The 22,734-nt window shown below is 33.2% G+C and overlaps 1 protein-coding gene across 2 annotated transcripts in view; it reads right to left on the bottom strand.

The window, feature by feature from the left end:
• ERBB4 (erb-b2 receptor tyrosine kinase 4) overlaps positions 1-22,734 on the bottom strand; it is a 1,084,887-nt gene that overhangs the window by 362,804 nt on the left and 699,349 nt on the right. For both annotated transcript variants that reach the window (XM_057304520.1, XM_057304522.1), the window contains exon 4: positions 1,914-2,048. In XM_057304520.1, the coding sequence (XP_057160503.1) occupies positions 1,914-2,048 (135 nt within the window). The remainder of the gene's footprint in view (positions 1-1,913; positions 2,049-22,734) is intronic.

Genomic DNA, 22,734 nt, shown 5'->3' on the forward strand with positions numbered 1-22,734 from the left:
TCTGGGAGTCATCAGTTTAGAAGAAGTTGCATTTAAAACCATGAGAGAAGGGGTGCCTGAGTGGTTCAGTTGGTTAAGGGTATAGATCTTGATTTCAGCTCAGGTATTGATCTCAGGATCATGAGTTCAAGCCCTGCACTGGGCTTCATGTTGGGCATGGTATTTAAAACCATGAAAATACCTGTCATCACCCATGGAGAAAAGGTAGAGGAAAAAATTCAATCAGGGTGAAACCAATATTCAAAGACCAGCCAATTCACTTATTTTCAGCTATGGTGTCATATAATATATTTAATGTGTCAGCAAACAGAACTAGTATGTTAAGACTAAAACTTCAATAAGCAATTGGTGGTTAATTTGTAAAGGACCAAGAGTAGAGGACTCTACTCTGCATTTATAATTTTTGCACCTGCAATTATTTGCATGCAAAACAAATGCAGCTACAGTTGCCTAATTATAGGCACAACCATCCAAAATTGCCCACAAATAACAGCACAAAGAGATGCCATCTGTGAAAGTGCAGCAACCCCCCCAGACCTTTCCTGTTTCACATCCTGTATGGCTTCCCTTTGACTTTGTCTTGGGCTTCATTCTTGCATGATCTCATTCATGCATTATAGGCTGGTCACTCTAATAAGCTAAGTCAGTAGGCCTTTCCTCTTATGCAACCACTATAACCCCCCCCAAATATAAAATGTACCATAGTACGGGCAGACTGAAAATGGAAGCCATTTCTGAAGCACATCATTTGTCTTGTTAGTGTGAACAGATTCTATTTTTTATTCACATGTAATTTTACAAGGTAGGCAACTTGAACGCTGTAAAGACGAAATCTCATACAAATTTCTGCTCAAAGGTGACAAGAAAATTATGTTACTCTACTTTAAAAAAATTAGCCATTTATTAAAAACACAGCTGTCAGTTTGGATCAAATATATTCATATTTCCCCATTATATTATTAGGACCATCATGAAATTTAATAATTGTCCCTAGGAGTTTGATTTCCTACAAAAGTGTCATAACACAATCAGTACTATTGCAAATAATTATTGAACTGTGTGAAGATAGTTACGATTTAAGGTGGGAAATATATAATAGAAGAGAAATATAAAACCCAGGTTAACACTTGATAAGGATTCTGTTCTCATACAAATGTCAGTAGTAATAAATGTGGGGACCACATAGCCTGCGTTATGAAAATGAAACAGGTCCCAGGCAGAATAATTTTCTAAGATTTTAATGATATAGTTCAAATATTACTTGCTTATCATTTAATCATATTAAACACTCTGAATCTGATAAATCCTCTGCAATAGAAACAATATACTTTAAGAATAAGAAATTGGGTAGTTTATTAGGCTAATGATTAAAATTAGAATGCAACATATATCTCTTCTACGAATTCTCCGTTCTACTTATAGTGTTTGGAATTGTCATCAAGTATTACCGTGAAGGTTTTGGGGGCAAATGGAGGTTTAGGAGTTTTAAAATGTTCATCAGTTGTTTTTTTTTTTTAATATTAAATTTTTTTGTCCCACCACATTTTTCTCAGTGGTGCATGGGTCACAAAGAATTGAAGTGGTACTTAGACACCAGCTTTAAGTTTATGGACAATGGGGCACATGTTTCAACATTTAGACACTGGAATGCTTAGACGTTAGAAATATAGTAAAGTATTTAGATTTAGAAAAAGAAGTCATGACAAGAAAAAGAGAATTTATAAAAGGGAAGTTATCATTTCAAAAGGAGAGCTAATTAGAAGTAAAAGATTGTTCTGTTATATATAACTGAACATTTCAATGGATGCAATCAAAATTCAAAATATTATTAGTGGCACGATAAACAGAAGCAGTTTGTTTTCACAAGAAGTAGGAGAACATTTTGAGACATTAAAAAAGATAACGTTACTCACATCCTGAGCTACCATTTGTTGACACCAGAGTCAAGTTGGAAGGCCATGGATTCCGAACAATATCTTGCCAATGAATTGTGTCTGTGTAACAAAGAAATTTGTTCTGGTCTACGTACACTCCACCATTAAGGATTTCTGTATTAAAACAAACAAACAAACAGGGATTTCTTGTCAAACTTTTCATTGATGAAAAGTAGTCAATAAAAATGATTTATTCTTAAAGTATTTTCAATGTTAAATTAGAATTACATTGCTAATAGCAGGACATCTTTTAAAATATCACTTACTGAGTCATATAAATTGATTGCAGAAATTGGGAAAGATTAAAAAATATAAATAAATACAACCACTCATAATATAAATATACAGAGAAACACTCTTCACATTTTGGTATAGATGTTTCCAGTCTCTTTTTTTTTTCCCTCTGAAATTGGATAACATCGAATATAATATTTCGTAACCTGCTAGTTCTACTACTAAGTGGTGAGTATTTAATGAGTAATTAAATATTATTCTACATTATTTCTGATGAAACTACAATATGCTACTGTATGGTATTATTTAACCAGTTCTCTGTTACTGGTTATTTAACTTGTTTATCTCTCTAAAAAAATCATGTGACATTGACTGGAGTCAGGAGGAAGTAATTAAAACAAAATGAAAGCTAAAATTAATGTTTCAATTATGAAGAAGTGTTCTTTGATCTCTCAAATGGAATCAATAGAATTGCCAATTATTCTCTAAGAATAACACAAAGACATAATAAAAACCTGATGGTTCATTGGAACAATGGCAGGACCTTGGGATAAAATGCACTAAGGCCAATTTTTACTTGATTCTCTATTTCACACTGGCCTTGATCAGCTAACTTGTTCCCCCTGAACAATGGCTGATAGTATATGTAAATTCTCTTGCAGATTGCTTTAAGTTATCCAGAAAAAAAAAAAAAAAAGATATTCTTTCTGAAAGTACCATGTTTTTTTTTTTTAAATACTATTCTTACTACTTGAACAAATTGGTTAGAAATACACATAACATCTTCCTGCTCAATATCTACCACATTTTCCCCTTCTATCCAACACAAAAACAACTTAAGAGAAATTATATTTCAGTCCGTAATACATTGTTACAAGTTACAAAAACAGTTAACAATAATTTATATGGATAGAGGATGATTTTTCTCACATAAGAAACCTATAGGAGGTAGTGGTGTCCACAGAACCCACATCTGTTTTGTGTGTTAGTTTTATTCATTACAGGCACAAGAAGGTTGATGTATCTAAAAGTGTCTGTCTGAATTCAAGGCAAGATAAAAACAGAAAAGTAATCAATAGACATCCTCCTACTGAGGCTCTGACTTCCTATTTGGGAAGAGATGTTCTCCCTAAGGATTATGTTGGCATTTTATTGGCCAGAATGGTATCCCATGAGCATTCCTACTACAAGAGAGGCTGAGTGGACATATTGCTACTTGAACAAAACTTAAACAAGCAAGACTGTTAGTGAGGAAGAAGAAGAACATGAATAATAGGAAGGCAACTACTCTATTTCCCATGGTGGCCTTGAAAAAATAATCTCTTTCTTGTGCAGTATCTCAAGCTAAACTTTTAAGAGTCACCTTAAACCAGGTAGGGAGATATAAAAGAACGAAAGGAACACATGACACCATAAGAGGAGTATTTGTGGAAGTCAGGTAGGTGGGCACATCTCAATTGCCTTATTGTATTGTACATATAAAATGCACCAGATTAATTTTGACATCGCAGGGCTTTCCACATTTAAAATCACTCCTGTTATCATCATTAATCCTTTCACTGACTATCGCTTCCATTTTCTCAGGTGAGGAAAAAAAAAAAAAAAGAAACAAAAAGAAATTAGATCATTTTTCTACTTCTAAAACACAGTTCATTATTTTTCATGACCTAACCATACAATCTTCATCAAAGCAGAAGGAAGATATAAGACGTAAGAAAGATTGTGAAAATGGATTTCTACATTAATGTTTGGCATTAAAGTTTCTATCTCTGAAATGTGACGATCTCATACTAATAGCTTTCTCATGAGACATTAGGTGATGCTCTTCTGCTCTAGGAATAATTCTTCATTAGGTGGCAAGAAAGGAGATTTTGACTGCTATCCAGGAAATGAAGGTTATTTTTCAGTCTACATTTGGAAAATTTCTACTTTAAAAAAATGTGAGGAGAAAACATAATAGCTCAAATATTGTAGAAAGTATATTTTTCAGGATTCACATTATAATTCAAATAGTTAATATTGAAGGAACACAGTATCCATCTCTAACTTCTATTTAAAAATATTCAAATGGAATCAGATTATATTATACTGAATAATAATCTCATCAAATCCCTTCAACAATATTAATCTGCTACCAATGTTGACATTTGTTTCTCAGAAATATTCTGTTCAAGAGCTTGGTTTATACTTGGAAAATGATTTAGAAAGAAGGCAGTAATAATTCAGGTATAATCTTACATGTTAAAATTTCAAATTAAGACTACAACATGATCAGTTTGCCTAACACCCTAAATTCAAAACCCCACATCTGCTAGCAGTTCTGGTCAGGAAGATTTATAAACTTACCCTCCATTGTATTTCACTTCCACTGTAGAAAATATATCAGAGAAAATTAAGAGAAACACATATAAATTCTTTTTTAAAAAATATTATTTATTTATTTGACAGAGAGAGAGACAGCCAGCGAGAGAGGGAACACAAGCAGGGGGAGTGGGAGAGGAAGATGCAGGCTCCCAGAGGAGAAGCCTGATGCAGGGCTGGATCCCAGGGATCCGGGATCATGCCCTGAGCCGAAGGCAGACGCTTAACGACTGAACCACCCAGGCGCCCCCACAAATAAATTCTTGATCATTGTAATAATTGGTAGGAAAAAGCTGCTATGAATTTTTTTATCATATTATACAAAAATATTCCTGGTAAGTTCACAAAACAGAACTGTCTTTTTAATAAATGTCAAAATTAAATATGGTAAGATAAATGAAATATGGTGTTCTATGAAAAAAGTATTTAATTTTTTAAAATTCTGCCAAACGCTTTAACAGGTTTTTGTATCAAACATTTCCTACTAGATTAATGCAAGTCAAGTAAAAAATGTGACTCCTTCTGTATGTAGAGTAAGTAAATTGTTATCCACACTACTCTCCCATACATTGAATTTAAGTAAATAGCACACAATTTATAACTGAAATACTAGACTAAACTCTATGAAGGCAAGGAATATTTTTCAGTTCTGTATCCATATTAAACCTGAAGCAATAACTAATCAACAAATATTTGTTAAGTCAAACTTAAAACTCAAAAGTAGGGGCGCCTGGGTGGCACAGCAGTTAAGCGTCTGCCTTTGGCTCAGGGCGTGATCCCAGCGTTCTGGGATCGAGCCCCACATCAGGCTCCTCCACTATGAGCCTGCTTCTTCCTCTCCCACTCCCCCTGCTTGTGTTCCCTCTCTTGCTGGCTGTCTCTCTCTGTCAAATAAATAAATAAAATCTAAAAAAAAAAAAACTCAAAAGTAACATGGAATTTGCCACCAACATTGATCAATTAACTTCTGTTGTAATTTTTAATTTTAAATTCTGACCAAATCAAAGTAAAAATGAAAGTTATTTTTTTCCTTAAACACTCTATAGTTTATCTAAACTGGTTCTACATTTCATTATGTCAGAGGTCATTTCTGTTTTGGTCAAAACTGTATCCCCAGTGTCTAGCGTTATGCAAGGCAGAAGCCAGATACACAATAAATATTTGTTCTATGAAATCAAGTATAATAGCCTGATTATAGAAAACATATTTGGGTACACCAATAAATATATATCTTGAGTATCGGAAAATATTTTAAAATATATAATTCTGAAGTAGAGTTTTTATAAGCTGAAAGATAAATAGCTTTATCTAAAATGTTTATAATTGATAATGTACAAAATTACTTCAAGCAGTATGTTGGATATAACTAAGTCACATTTAGACATTTCATCAGTATCCCTAAACCTATTTTGTACATCAAATTCAATTATTATTTATCAAGTAAATAATGATGCTTTTGAGCTATCCTGGACACACCAAATTTCCTCAGACCTGTGCAAATTACCTAGCATTTGTTACACAAAGTCCAAGAGCATGTTTTTTATATTGAATTGTATATCTACCTCATATTGTTCCTTAAATTATTTTCTAGAAAGGTGTAAAGTGCCAATATGACATTTTAAAGGGACATAAAGTACTTGTGTCTTAGTCTTCCAATCCACAAAGATTGTCCATTTGACCATTTCTTCCCTTGATTTCCTATTTGCATGAGTCTAATGAAGAAGGAAATGTTTGTGTTATTTAAATAAGTTCTTTTGCACTTTTAATTTCTTTTCAAATGCTAGTTATTATAGTGAATTTGGGGATGAGTGACCATTAAGAGAATCGTTGACATTTTGCAAATATATTCTCTCAAAAGAAAATGTGATAAAATACTGAATCATGGCTTTTTTTCCCCCTGCCTGGTATGAAATAGCCTAATTATAATGTAGCATCCCTGCTGAAAATACAGATTAATATGACCTCCTTATGTAGCTTAAGAAGTTGATAAAATTGTTTTGACCCCATGCACAATTTGTAACTATTTCATAAATAAGATTGAATGTCTGTCTTTCTTTCTTTCTTTCTTTCTTTCTTTCTTTCTTTCTTTCTTTCTTTCTTTTTTTTTACAAAATAAAGATAATTTTAAATGCGGTTAGCCATATTCCACTATAGTCTACATGATTGGTATCAACAGTAAACATTTTACTTCTACTCACAAAGCTACCAAAGGTAATATAAGAAAATCAAATAAGCACGAATGAAATACTTAACCTCAATCCCTGATTGTATATCTAAATGTCTTGTTTTGCATGGGCACATCTACAGGTCAACCTTAGAGTTAAAATAATAATAAAAATAAATAAAGATTAGAGATATTGCACTTGTCTAATTACTGTGGGAATATCTGACTAATCCATATGTCAGACTTATATTGCCTATCCAAGCCAAAGGTCACAATCAAGAAGTCAGAATCCAAAGTGGCAAAGCCCATTTTCAAGATGAAGCTATAGAATGCAGGCACTGGATTTTCCCAGACATAAAGCAATGTATCTTTCTTACTGTCATCACCTTAAGCCACACGAGTCTGTTGGCAGATAATGATACAAAAGTAATATAGCTCACATCATCCACCTGTGATACTTAATACATCATCTCTGGAATGGACTTGGTCCAGAGATTCCTATATCTTTCCCAAACCCAGACCTTTCAGCTGGGAGCACAATGAATTGCTGCTACCCCACTGGGTCAGCCCTCAAGGTTCATTATTAATAAGCTGAGACTCTAAAGGCTAATGAGAACCGGGTGCTTGAGGAGACAATGGCTCATTCATCATCAATCAAGCTTTGAAGTTTTTATACAGATGATTTAAGGAGAGTTGAAGTGTGCAAAATTGAAATGTCACATTTGTATTGGGAGTGGGAAGAGGGTGATAATGTAAATGAGTGATGTAACCTTCTGTATTTCAGCTCAATGATCAGAGTCAAAAGCTCATGGATGCGGATATGAATGAATGCTAGGAAGCAACAGTGGACAGTTTTCTGATCCGAGCAGGCAATTTCAAGAAGAAATTCTTAGAGTCACTGGCTGAAAATCAGCTTAAAATAGAAAATAATGGCAAAAATATCTTGATTTCAATTGAATAGAGCTTGGTAATGTTCTCCAAAATGTCCCAGTGTACAATTCTTAGCTTTCATTATGTTTTAGCTAGCATCCTAACTCTGAGAAGTCTACTCTGACCATCTAGTTTTTAGAGGTTAACTGCCTTTAACTCATGTAACACTGATTATCTGAACCACTCACCTGACAGAGCAAATACTATCCTACCTTCTTTATCCTTTTGAGTACTTGTCTTATCTCTCCTATTATAGATCTCAAGAGGATAAAAACCTTGACATACATCTTTCTGTTGCCTTAGTGTCAAAAAAAGTGTCAAGCACATAGTAGAAATTCAATGATGATTATAATGACAATAACAACATATTTTGAGAACATGACTGATATTTGTGAGAAAGTTTTTGGTTGCTGAATTGATAGCATAATGTAAGTCATATTTCCTCTTCATGTACTAGATAATGTTCACATTATAAATCACATAAAATATTGAATAAAATTAGTGTAATCTTAATGTATTAATTATTCCTATCAGGGAAGTAGAAATCCACTTAAACTCATTGATGTTGCCTGGAAAATTTAAAAAATAAATTTTGTCTTGGAACTGTCTTTGAATTATGATTGTAGGATTTCCTTTTCAATTTGCTCTCTTACCTCATTATGTAATTCTATGTATGTGCCAATATGTTTAATATTTACCCCTAATAATTTGTCCCAAACTTTTACTCCCCCTATGTTTCCTTACTTCAGTTAACATCAGAATAACATGCTGTGAAAGTCAAGTAGACTCCAAACTTTAGACTTACCATTAATTCATTCACCTCTATAATCAGTCTGATATCCTAAATAAAATTTGTCCTAATGTCTCTTAATTTATCCCATTCTTATTATATCTACTGCAATTCCTTAATTCAGGTTCTATCATCTCATACAAGATTCAACTTTTTGCTTCAAGTCCACCCTCCCCACAAATTCATCTTGCATGCTAAAGTCATAATAAATTCTATACTAAAGGCAGATAGATACATATACCATATAAGAAGCTGGTTAGATGAGACAGACAGACATATAGATAGATACGCTATAGGTATATGGGTGGGTAGACAGATAAATAGATAATGAATTGATCTATCTCCCACTCTTGAGGCTTTGAGTGCAAACGCAAAAATACCAAGTCTAGGTAACTGGGTAAAACTAAGTTCAAAACTTAAGTTTTCTGCTTGCAAAATATGCGACCTTGTAGACTTTTACGAAACTCAGTTTGCTCAACTCTATAACGGAAATATCGTACTCACAGAATATGTCACACAGTTGTTGATTATACTACACTTGATACTTAGTAATTACTTAAAGAGTTGTTTACTCATTGGTATAAACAAGAATAATGCTTTTTCCATGTATTCATATAAACTTTGCATTACTTAGTATTAGATGGTAAATTCCATGCAAAGGATGAAGGAAAGTACATTGTCTCTTAATGAAGGTCTGTGCAAAGAGCCACTGAACAAAGACTGATTCTCTACCTCCCTTGTATCTACCTGTTGGCTCCATGAATTTGTTCATGGATGATCATATGATTAGCTAAACTCCATATACTATTTAAAAGCTAGTCAGTGGTAATGGATATGGGGAGACAACAAGCAGTTTCTGTCATACTGACTCAAAAGAAATCTCCTTGCATCTTCTGGGTACTTATAAAACATAAATCTTGTGACTTCAACAAATAAATAGTTTTTCAAACTTTTTTCACTGAAACAAAGCATATACACATAGATGTGCATACATCATATGCAATGCATTTTTATAAACTGAGCACACTTATGTAGCCAGCGTCCAGATCAAGAAATAGAACATTCCAACATCACAGAAACCTTCCTTATGCTTTCTTCTTCACATCACTCTCTCAAGGAACTTTTATCCTGAGTTTGAACGAAATCACTTTTACCTATTTTGGTATTTTAAATAAATGGAATACCATATGCAACCTTTCTTGTCTGGCTCCCCTTTGTTTAACACTATGTTTATAAAATTCATCTACATTGTTCATTTTCATTACTGTGTGGTATTGAATGTTTTATTTGTCCATTCCACACTGATGGGCATTTGAGTGCCTTCCACATTTGGGCTATTACAAATAAGGCTCCTATTAACATCCTAGAATATGGCTTATGGTAACCAAATGTACACATTTATATTGTGCACATTATATAGACCTAGAAATGAAATTGCTGGACCATAGTGACAATCCGTTTTTCAAAGTGCTTTTTACCAATTTATATTCCCATCAGTAGTGTGTGTGAGCAATCTACTTGCTTCTTAGCCTTGTCAACACTGTTTCTTTTTTTTCTTCTTCTTGTTTTTCTCTATGTATTTTATTATAGATATTTTGGGTGGTATGATGTGGTATCACTTTAATTTGCAATTCCCCAATGATTAATAAGGGTTAGCCTCTTAAATATTATTTTTTAAATATGGTTTTCATAGGCAAGAGGTTTACTATTTACTTGAGGAAGGGTATTCCAATGTGTGAAACACTTACAAAATACTGTGAAATCTTAATCTTTATCTGAGGTTATTAGTAAACAACTGAGTAAGTTAATGTACTAGATGTTACCCTCCTAACTTCTAATTTTTTTTTCCTTTGCATGGGAATCTGATTCAGTGTTTTGAAAATGATACTTCAAAATATATTGGAAAATACATTAAAACTATATCAATAATTATATAAACAAAGAGTAAAGTACGAATTCTGAAAGATGGATGCAAAAGTCACAAGTGAATACCTCTCTGATAAAGATGAACATAACTAAAGGTATATGAAGAGAAAGAATGAAAAATTCATTATCTTTTGCTATTAAAATAGAACACTCCTTTACATAAGGATCAAATATTTTATTGCCTTAACTACCAGAAAGCCCTCATTACAGACAACAATCCTCTTAAACAACTGCTCCAAGTTTTCAGAAAATGTAATAGCTTCAGTAGAACAAATCAGTAGAGTTCAATGTTTTCATTACTAGTCAGGGAGAAAGTCATATTAGTACCCAGAAATGATTTGTCCATTTTATTTATAGGCTTTAATACAATAAGCCTGAGATATACTGCAAGGTCACTTTCAAATATCTCACCTACAATATTAGTTTGTATAGTTTTAATAACTCTTCTCACAATGTGTGATTTCCTACTACTTCTTTAGAGTATTTCAGAAAAGTATGATTTGTTCTGATGACAGTAATAATAAATAATATTGCTATGTATGTTTGTTGCTGGCAAGCTAAGACTTGCAAATGAAAGATAAAGCAAGAGAAAGAAGAATGACTTAATCTTGTAAAATGATTATATTATTTCAAACATCAAGATTTTTTAAAGGCTATGTAAGAATCTTAAAAATAACAAATACATGGCTTTGGGGGACAGATGTCCTTGCTAAAATGCCTATTTGTTAAAGTGGTATTAAAAATAATAAATAAAAACACCATTTTACAAAATAAGAAAGTAAAGTTATAAAATAAGAATGTACAGAAGCTGGTACTCTTATACTTTAAAAACCCACAATTCCATCCAAATTAAGTAGATTTTTAAAATAGAGTTTTAATCTGGGAAAAATTTGTAATAAATGATTGAATAAGAGTATCATCATTTTATAAAGCATTGTCTTCAAAATCTGAAATATCCAATACTATGGCAAAATAGAGAAATAGCTTTGGAGTTAGTTTGTACAAAGTTTTAAGTTTGTGTACATTTAAAAATAGTATACATTACATACACACTACATAATACATGCATATTACATATATAAAGTACATGAATCTTAAGCTCTATGTTTTTTACATATGCATGCATACAGTGTTTGCACATCTGTATCCATGTAACCACCACTCGGATAAGAACAGAAAATTTCTGTCACTCGAGAAATTTCTCCTTACTCCTTCCCAATCAAGCCCCACAAAGCCACTAGTCTGATTTCTATCACCACAGAATAGTTTTGCCTGTGTATTAAGTTTATACAAGTGGAATCAGACATTATATGTTTTTCTTGCTTTCTATTATTCAAAATAATGTGTTTGAGACTTATTTATGCTGTTGCCTGTACTAGCAATTTGTTCATTTTTACCATCCACTGTTCCATTATATGAATATGCCACAATTTATTTATAGAGTAGTTAATATTTTAAGGACATCTTTGATATTTTTACCTGTGTGATTTCAGACAAGTTAACGTTTCTTTTCTACTATGTATAAAATAGGAACAATAATACTTACTTTGTTGAGTTACAGTGAGAATTGCAATTGTGTATATAAAGCATCTGGTACATACTAGGCGCTCAAGAAATGGTAGCTATTTCAAATTAAGTTATTAATGTAATTCAGGAACCTCCTCTACCCAAAGCATTTAAAAATATACGTACACTGCTTGAAGCATGGATCTTTTGGGAGAAAGAAGACCAAATGAAAACTTCTGAGAATCATAGGAAATCTGATAAGTTAAGTTTGGTGCATAGGGTACCAATTTTGGAGCTAGGTATATTGAGCAAACATATTATTACATGTACTTCCAAATCTGGTTAATAAAAAATGGGGTTATCTGCATTTCATCAGGCAGAATTGTTCCTAAGAATAAGAACATAAATTCTGTAACTACAATTTCTCCCACACAGTAATCCTGGATATTTAGTCGAGTTAACCCTTTGAGTCATTTCTTGTCATGTCTGTAACTACATTCTGTGACAATATTTAGAGCTGTTAAATTTCCTTCTGTTCACTTCAGGTTGGTGCATAGTTCACAGGTCTCAATGTGTCCACTGGCAATTTCCGGGTGACCTTTCCATTGTTGCCATTACCATTGTGCTTCAAAGAAAGAAGAGTAAATTTCAAAGGACAGGGACAAGTAAGCTGAGCTCTCCTCTTCCATTTCAAGAATCTGGCATTTTTACTGCAGCAGGATGGATTAATTAGGAAACAGAGAGCACTACTAAACACATCTCTGTAGCTCAGGGTTGAGCAGGGAGGTGGGACTGCTCCACACTTTTGTTTAAATTTATTAAGTTTTTAAAATAAATCAATAAAGTGCATAGTAAAAATCAGATGTGTAGCAAGTATTACTACAATAATACTGCTGGTTCTTATAAGGAAAAGAAAGCCATTATTCTTGAATAAAGACAAGATGTAATCAAATACTGTATTTGCTCAGAGATTTTAAGAGTTAAAACTAGATATCTAAAATATCTGAAGAAAAACGTATTAAAATTTCTGCGGAAAGTACTTAACATTGTTTCTAATAAGTCAGGATATTCTATGGCTCCTAGAAACACTACCCTCATTTTTCTCCACTGTAAAAATTATTTTCATATCGTCATACTTGATGTCATAACAAAATAGGATTCACTATGCCCTGGTACAGTTCTATAACTTTATCATACCTTCTAAATTAAGATGCACTCTTATTTTAGAATGCCTCCACTTTCCCAGGTAAATAAATATGATTTAAAAATTATTTCAGGTATTTGGCTGCTCTTGAGGCTGGATGTAAAGAAATGACTCAAGTGTCAATCTGCCTAAAAACGTCAGATGAGTCAGTCACCTCCAGGTGCCAACATTCAAGAAGGGAAGACTGATGGGGTGTAAATTCTGCACAGGCTATGGGGTGAGACCGGGTAACCATGACTCCACCACAGATTTCCCATGGGGCTTCAGTCACATTGCTTATTCTCCCAAGCCTCGGTCCTTTATCTATGAAATAAATATTAATAATATGAAACAGATATTAATAATACCTCTCTCCCAGGGCAACAGTAAGGAGAAGAGTTCGTAAATAAATGCTCACCACAATATCTGTTATAGAGCAAATGTTCAACTGATGTATTATTATTATTATTATTATTATTAGGAAAATAAGGAAGATTCTCTGGTAAGCAAATTTCTTCTATTCTGTTTAACAATCTTTTCTGCTCCCTCTTATAAATACACTTCTGACAGAGCTGGAGCTGGGGCAGGATGATTAGGCAAAATTTGAATATATAAGTTTGTGTTTGTTCACTTTAAATATTTATTTCATTTTTTAAAATTATTTTCAGCTTATATGAGTTTCAGATGCCCTTTTAATAGTATATTATGGGTTCTGGACATCCATAAAATTACTTAACATCCTTAAATTCAGAGTTTTCTTTTTCTGGGTGGGATTCCAATACCCCAATGGCATAACAAATGATTCACAGAATGATTAAACAAGGCGCTGAATGCCTCACATGTAGGGGTTAAGCTAAGATTCAAATGCCTTCATAGCATGCTCCAGAGGCCATGGTTAACCACCTCACTCTAGAGACTCTCGGTAAGTGCTGCCATTATTTGAGCATGTTCATAATGCAGTATTTCTCTTAATCCTTACCGAAGTCCTAAGAGGTAATGATTACTAGTCTTATTTTACACATGAAAAAACTGAAGTTTAGAGAGGTAAAAAACTGGTAGGAGTTCTAGAGAACTATGATTCCAACTCATTAACTGCTGAGTTGAGATCCTCCTTTTAAACTTTTTAGTCTTCCATAATAAAAGGAAAGATTGAGAAATTTAAAAGAAAAAAAAAAGTTTAAGCAGAGATGAGGTACAACTCTAAATTATATAATCTACTTCTAAGTATAATTAAGAACTCAGAGTAATTTCCCTGAAGTCCTTTTTGAAAATATTTTATTGAGTTGAAAGGTAAAATTATGCTTTTAGGGTATCTTTTCTACATGAAAAAATTGTGCATTGGAAAAAAAAATCTTGGCTCTGTTAGATATCTGGATTATATCCCAGCCTCATCATTGGAGGTGCATTCCTTTTGCCTCTGTCAAAAGTAGACACAGAGGAAAAAGCAGCACAATAAACTTCAAGAATTTAGCCTACTTAAGGAAAAACCCTTCAATTCAGTAAAATGACTGAATTAAAGAAAAGAAAGAAAGACAACTTTATTATTTTCAAGTACTATGGGGACTTTATCTATGCTTAGTCCTTGGAAGCTCTGCTTTAATGAACAGGGCACAATGATTTTTAATGACCTTATCCGAAATTATAACCTGAGTAGCATGTGCCTCTATGTGCTTTGCAACTGCATTTCTAAAACTATGAAAATATATAGTTTAAATATGTAGGGCATATGGTTCTCTTAACCAAATCTGCAATATCCTTTTAATGTTTTTTTCCTATTGTTGCAAACAATTAATACAAAGAGACCAAAAGAACAAAGCATTCAAATTAGTGAAGTCAAATCAATGAAAGTTTATTTTAACATTAAACTTAATATCCTGATAATTTTAAAGGCTAACGAGGTAAAATTTATACAGTGGAAGAGAAAGGAATTCAAAATTAAAACATATGGTTAATGTCACTTTATCACAATGTCCTTTCTGCAGGTAAACTTATTGAATTAAATTGTATGCCACTCAATAGTGCAAGAAGATTGAGGTATCTTCTTAAGGCACAAATTTTTTAAATTATCCTTTTTTATTTGAAACAGTTAAATATATCCATCTTTAGATATATCTATCAGATGATTTTAAAATAGTGGAAAAGAAAAAAATAGTGGAAACAGAGAGAGGTGATTTTATTTGGGAGTTTGGGATATTATATTAATTTTATTTACATTAATTTCATAAATGTATTGAGAAAACAAGTAAGAATATAAAATGTTGCATATGGGAGAGGTTTGTTGTTGTTGTTGTTTTTAATATTACTTATTTTAAAGAGAGAGAGCCAGCAAGTGGGGGTAGGAGCAGAAAGAGAGGGAGAAGGAGAGATAATCTCGAGCAGATGCTGTGCTGAGCACAGAGCCTCGCACGGAACTCGATCCCAGGACCCAAGATCATCACCTGAGCTGAAATCAAGAGTCAGACGCTCAAGCAACTGAGCCAACCAGGCATCCCTACATGAAAGAATTTTTATTCTACCTCTAACAAAAGGATATGTTCGATTTTAATTACTCATTATCTTTCAAAGTACAAAGCCCTTAACTAAAATTTTCTCACATATAAAGTAGAATTAGAGACAATATTTTTAGAAATTTTATGAAACTAAATATTTAATTGTGAATTCAAAAAAATTTAAACTAGGTACTGTAATATGACCTCACTAAAGAGAATATTTCACAGATTATCTTGTATGCATTCATATTCTATGCTTAATTTACTTTTGTAGGATGTGTTTATATAGCTATGTCATATTTAAAAGAATTTTACATAGAAAATTAAGCTCCAGTGATAATCTTTATTTACAACTACCTAGCTTGAGATGCAAGGGGGGAAAAATAAGAAGACTAAACAGACCAGCATAAAAATGTGGAATACAAGTGGGGATGTTGGTAGGAGTACCACTAAGTGCCCTCAGTTTACTTTCACCGTTGTTAACATATACACTTTTATCATTAAACAACACAAAAACATTATTTACTAAAACGCTGTAGTATTTTCAGAACTGTTTTTAACAATTTTTTTTTTTTTTTAAGATTTTCTTTATTTATTTGACAGAGATAGAGACAGCCAGCGAGAGAGGGAACACAAGCAGGGGGAGTGGGAGAGGAAGAAGCAGGCTCATAGCGCAGGAGCCTGATGTGGGGCTCGATCCCATAACGCCAGGATCACGCCCTGAGCCGAAGGCAGACGCTTAACCGCTGTGCCACCCAGGTGCCCCTGCTTTTAACAATTTTTTAGTGGTCCTGCTCCTCTAGTCTCATTTTACGTCAGAGCTCAGAACAATTAGATGGTAACATCTGGCAAGTATTGTTCCAAACTAGATGATAAACATATCATTTTAAAAGTATGTTTGTGTTGAATTTAAAAAAAGGAATGATAATTTATACCTTAAAGTACGTTTTTAAAATAAAACATATTTTAAAATATTGTATCTTTTATAATTATGTAATACTTTATTTTCTTTGCAGCTTCAAGAGTTATAATCTAAATTGCAACTGAAGGAGGCTTAAGCTAGCTGATATGCACCTAGCTACTTCCATGCTTCAAAGCCTGCAGAACCATCTGCTTGTTGGCAGGTGTAATTAATTAGCTAAGTGGAAAAGACGTTCCCTTTTAGAATCAATAGGAGGAGAGGGGGGAGAACTCTATGAAAACCCAATCCTAGGCAGACCCATCGGCTGGGTGCCTCTGGGCAAATTTCCGATGCTGAAAACTCATTGAATTTAATGGTTCTTAATTTCACAAGATTTCTAATTACAGCTAGGATAATAAGATGTGATCCAAAAGTTAAAAAAAAAAAAAAATTGGCACATTTTCAAGGAAAATCCTTCCACACAATGTAGACATCCTAAAGTGTAGAAGTTCATTTATTTATACATTTTATCTTTTTATTCACTCAACTTCGTTAATAAGCAATTTTGGATCTATTCAGCTGACAGGTGGCAAATGCATATTAATAACATAGACAGAAGTCAAAGTATATCATTATGCATTGAATAGATTTGAAAAGACCATTTTTCAGAAAGAAAATGGGCAAAAACATTATCAAAAACAAAGGTCAAAAACTTTTTATACTTTTATCTATATAGCTTATAGTAAGTTATTGCTAAAAAGTCTAGACAATAGTGAATTCTACAACACCTCCTCTTTAAAATGTCCTAATTGACAAAAATGAAATGCTGACTTAAATTCAAACATCTCCTAGGGGTTGGCCTTAAATGGGTAAGGTGAGGGAGGTTTCAGGAGCAGAGAGTGGGTTGCAAGTATGGCAAACTGGGGAGCACTTGTTGCAGCTAAAAGGAACAGTGGCTGCCAGCTTCAGAGGAGTGTTACCAAGAGACGATGTGACTCCAGGGTTGCCGGAGTTCAGTTTTTTTTTCAGGAGCCCAAATCCAGAATTTGGTGGGTAGTGATCCACTTTATAAACATTCTCTATGCAAAGCGAAGCTGTCTGCCAGTTATGGTCTTTGACTAGCAGTTTACTGTATCTGGTTTATTAATAAATCAATCTGGGGATGCCTCAATAATTATCCAGCCTTTACATAAATAACCATATTGAGATAGGATCTCATTGATCAAGTCTTATCAGCTCCTCTACCTACTGATAGAGAATGGAAGGGGAAGGTGAGGCAGTTATATAAGTCCTGAAAGAAGAAAGAAAACTGCAAAAGTTCCTATGGTTATGTGAAGAATGGAAGTCTAGAATGCAATGAATTCCATCCCTCCTCTTCATTCCTATTGTGATTCCCATTTGCTGTCATGGAGGTAGACTAAGCCTCTGGCTATATTATGAAGTTTGGAATGTATGCTGCTGAAATAGCGCCATTGAACATCACACTCCCACCACTGAAATCACATGTGAATTTTAAGTAGGTGAAGGCTTTATGTCACCTGGAAGGTGAAATTCAGTAACTGGCTGTTAGATTAGCATGGGCATGTTTATAGGATTAACTTAATAGCACAAAGAAGATTAAAGACTAAAGGATATTGGAAAGTTTAATTATAATTTAGATAAAGGGGGCAAAAATAGAAAAAAAAAAATTGTAGTCAGGAATATAATCCCAGATTTTGTTGGTTCTGAATCAGTCAGTAAAGTGGGGATATATACTTGATATTTGGAGATTAGAGGTGGAAAGGAGGAAAGAAAAGTTCCAACCTCTACATCCGTAATTCTGAATGAGGTTCTGCTAAAAAAAATACAGATTGATTTCAATATAATATATCCTTGTTCTTTGGGAAGAAGTGAATTGAGAGACATTCAGCTCCCACTACCACTGAAATCAACAGGTCCAAAAAGTCCCAAAGAAGCCATTCCATTAATCAGCTTCAAAAGAAAGAGATCTCAAGAACTGACATCAGTCAAGTAGGATGCTTTCAGCCAGGAGTAGGCTGCAGGCAAAATTTTAGCTGCCCACTCTTTTCACTTGCTCCCCCAAAATGCCAGGGTTACCTGAAGACATCTGGGAACCACACACTGATTTCTTCTCTGTACTTAGGACACAGGAATTTTAGGAGACTTGGGCTCTTTCCCCCAGGTCCATGTCTCAGTTTTTTGTTTTGTTTTGTTTTAGTGCTGTAGCCTTCCTCCCAGGTCCATTTTGGAGGGATACAGTTGTAGTGAGTCCTTCTGTATCAACTCTTCGTCCCTAACAGGGAGTGTTCTCTCTACCTCTGAGCAGAAGGTAAACTCATTTCAACAGGATTCTACTCAACCTCTATCTGCCATAGATCTGTGACCCTTAAACTCATATATACATATATATGGGTTTATATTTATATATTTTATATATGTTCAATATTTATATATGAGTTTATATTTATATTTTTTCATATTTATATATATTTTTCTGTATCTGACTACAGAGAGGAGTTGCAAAAATCTGTCTAATGAAATACCTGAGGTTCACAATAGTTTCGGGAAAAGAGTTTAATGGAGAAAACAAAGTATTTAAGGTCAAAGAAAGAAAATAGAGACTATGAGGATAGACAAATGTAACTAGAGTAAGGAGAGAAGTATTTATTTAAAATACTGTGCCAACATTTGTTATTTATACTAATCTGTCCTTGGTCTTTCAAGAGATGGGTGGCCCATTCTACAAACTCTTGGCTAGATAACTGTACTGTGTCACCTTGCTTATTCTCTAGTCTCTGACCAAGTAATTGACCACAGTCTATCGATGAAATCTTTTCAAGGCCAAAATATAATCTTTATAATATTAAAGACCAAGATTTTTTCCAATGGTGAAGTCAACATCAAATAAACCATAAGTCAGAGTATAGTGGAGACTTTAAAAATGCACATTGTTAATATCTTCAGATCATTTGGGGGAAAGTCTGTAAGAAGGAACAATTAATGAAGGAATGCATGATATTGAAAATGAAAGCTATTATTTCCAATAAAAAAGTTAATAGAAATATTGGAACATAAAACTGAGGAACTCTTCCAGAAAGCAGAGGAAACAGAGAAAGAAAAATGAAAGAAAGAGAGAAGAAAGAAAGAAAGAAAGAAAGAAAGAAAGAAAGAAAGAAAGAAGAAAGAAAGAAAGAAGAAAGAAAGAAAGAAAGAAAGAAAGAAAGAAAGAAAGAAAGGTAAAAAAAGAGAGAGAGAGTGAAGAGAGAAAGAAAAGAGGGAGAGAGAAAGAAAGGAAGAAAGGAAGGATGGATGGATACATCCAGGAAGATCAATATGAAGATTTCCAGAAAGAGAACCAAAAACATATAGAGAATTATCAAAAAAATAGGAAAATAATATTATACTTCCCAACAGGGGCACTATATCTTAAAAAGTATATTTCAAATACTAAGCAAAATTATTTTTAGCTTAGCATTGTAAACCCAAACCATCAATCAAAAGCATCAATAAATTATGAGTATAAAAGAGATACATTTTTAGATATTCAAGGACCTAGTAAATTTATCCTTCATCTTTTCTTTTCTCTCATCTTCTTTTTTTTTGGGGGGGCGGATACATGAAGATATTCTTCAAGATGATATGGGAGAAAGCAAGAAAATAGAAGACATGATACAGAAAGTCAGTAAAGTAAGGTATGGATGCAGGAGACCTGGAGAAACTAACACAGATTGATGAAACAAAACTGAAGTTCTAAGGAGACTGGTCTTCACAAAGAAAGGGGACCGATAAATGCATTATATTATAAAGTATATGATAAAGTATTTGGCAATAATTAGACTACAATAAAAACAAATAGTTCAAGAAAACAGAAGCTAAGCAAAAATCATCAAGACAAACTATAGTCACCATTCTGTACATTATATCTCCATGACTTATTTATTTCCTAAATGGAAGTTTGTACCTTGTAATCCCTCTTCACCTTTTTACTCTCTTCTACCTCTGGCAACCACCAATCTGTTCTCTGTATCTATGGGCTTGATTTTTTGTTTCTTTAGCTTTTGTTTTGTTTTGTTTTGTTTAGATTCCACACGTAAGTGGGATCACACGGAATTTGCTTTTCTCTCTGCCTGACTTATTTCACTTAGCATAATGCCCTCAAAGTCCATCCATGTTGCTGTAAGTGGCAAGACTTCATTCTTTTTTATGAAAAAAGCTATTGTAAATAATGCTGCAATGAACAGGGGGATGCATATATTTTTTTGAATTAGTGTTTTTGTTTTCTTTGGATAAATATCCAGAAGCAGAATTCCTGGGTCATATGATAGTTCTGTTTTTAATTTTTTGAGGAAACTCTGTACTGTTTTGCATAGTGGCTGCCCCAATTGACATCCCCCCAAGATTGTTTAAGGGTTCTCTTTTCTCCACATACTTGATAACACTTGTTTCTTATCTTTTTGGTAATAGCCATTCTAACAGGTTTGAGGTGATATCTCATTGTGGTTTTGATTTGCATTTTCCTCATGATTAGTGACGTTGAGCATGTTTTCATGTACTTGTTGGCCATCTGTTACATCTTCTTTGGAAATAAATTCTATTCATATCTTCTCCCTATTTTTTAATCAGGTTTTTTCTCTTTTTCTTTCTCTTTTTTCTTTCTTTCTTTCTTTCTTTCTTTCTTTCTTTCTTTCTTTCTTTCTTTCTTTCTTTTTTTCTTTTTTCTACTGGGTTGTATAAGTTCTTTATATATTTCAGATATTAACCCCTTATCAGATACATGATTTGCAAATATCTTCTCCCATTCAGTAGGTTGCCTTTTCTGTTTGTTGACGATTTCCTTTACTGTGAAGAAGTTTTTAGTCTGATGTGTTTCCACCAGTTTATTTTTGTTTTTGTTACCTCTGCTTTTGGTGTCAAATCAAAATAATCATTGCCAAGACCAATGTCAAGGAACTTACCATTTTGTTTTCTTCTAAGGGTTTTATAGTTTTGGGTATTACATTAAAGTCTTTAATCTATTTTGAGTTAATTTTTGTGTATTGTGTAAGATAGTCTCCAGTTCCTTTTGCATGTGGCTGTCCCAACACCATGTATCGAAGAGACTGTCATTTTCCCATTGTATATTCTTGGCTGCTTTGTTGTAAATTGCTTGACCATTTATATCGGGGCTTATTTCTGGACTCTCTATTCTATTGTTATTATTTGTTTTTAAAATAGTGTAGAAAAACAAAGTGAAACAGTTCAGTAATGGCCACGTATAAGGAAGTCTCTGAGGCCAGGGTAGTATGCTGTCAAGGGTCATAGTGGCAGATGGCTCTTGAGTTGCTATACTGTATTACTTTGGAACCTCTGAAATATTGAATTGTGAAAGGTACAAAATAAAAAGAAATATAACAGGGATAAGTTAGTTCCATTGTCATTCCTTGCTTATATCATAGTTTGTTATAGGAAATAGTCAATGTTCTGTTTCATATGCTGCCTTTCTTCAAGGGAATTCTGTGTGCTTGACACACGTAGATGTTATCCTATATATCTTTGCATCCAGTGAATATTTTCAATAACATCAATATTAAAAACAAAAACAAGCATTTTTATGGGATTTTACCCCTTTGACTCTGTAGTACTATCCCTATTTTAAAACTGTGAAACCCAAGGCATGTAGAAGTTAATTGACTTAGTTCTTCAAGAAGGGACATGAAGTAGTCTCCTTAATTCCTCTGAGAAAACTTGCCACTTGAGTCTCCTAACTCTTTAAAATATCAGGCATATTTAAAAATACTAATGTTAAAACTACGCTCAAAATTAACTTGTCAATAAGCATCAAGAACCATAAACTGTTTACTCTCTTTTCATCAGAGAATTGAACAAAAAGACATATAAATGAGTATTTTAAGAGTGTTATATATAAATGTAAAATAAAGATTTGTAAAATGTCTAGCCTTAGTGGACGAATCAAAGAAACGTGAGGCATATATACAGTAAATACTATTCAGCAATTATAAACATATTTTTAAAGAGTTTTAAAATATGGAGATGATTTCATGAACACATGAGCAAAAAAATCAATAAAGAAGTCTAAATACAGTCTGAGTGCAATTTGTTTAAAATATACTTTAGGCATATACATTCATAATACATATATGTAATACTGGAACAAAATACCCTATTTGTCATCTGGATAATGTCAGTAAAACTCTGAGCTTCACTGTAGTCATCAGAAAACATGTATAATATTGCTTCATAGTGCTACATAATGATAAATGAGATGATGTTTACAAAGACACCATAATTACTGCTAAACAGTGAGACATGTGTATGT

The sequence above is a fragment of the Ursus arctos genome, unplaced genomic scaffold, assembly GCF_023065955.2.
Source record: "Ursus arctos isolate Adak ecotype North America unplaced genomic scaffold, UrsArc2.0 scaffold_1, whole genome shotgun sequence".
Classification (NCBI taxonomy): Eukaryota; Metazoa; Chordata; class Mammalia; order Carnivora; family Ursidae; genus Ursus; species Ursus arctos.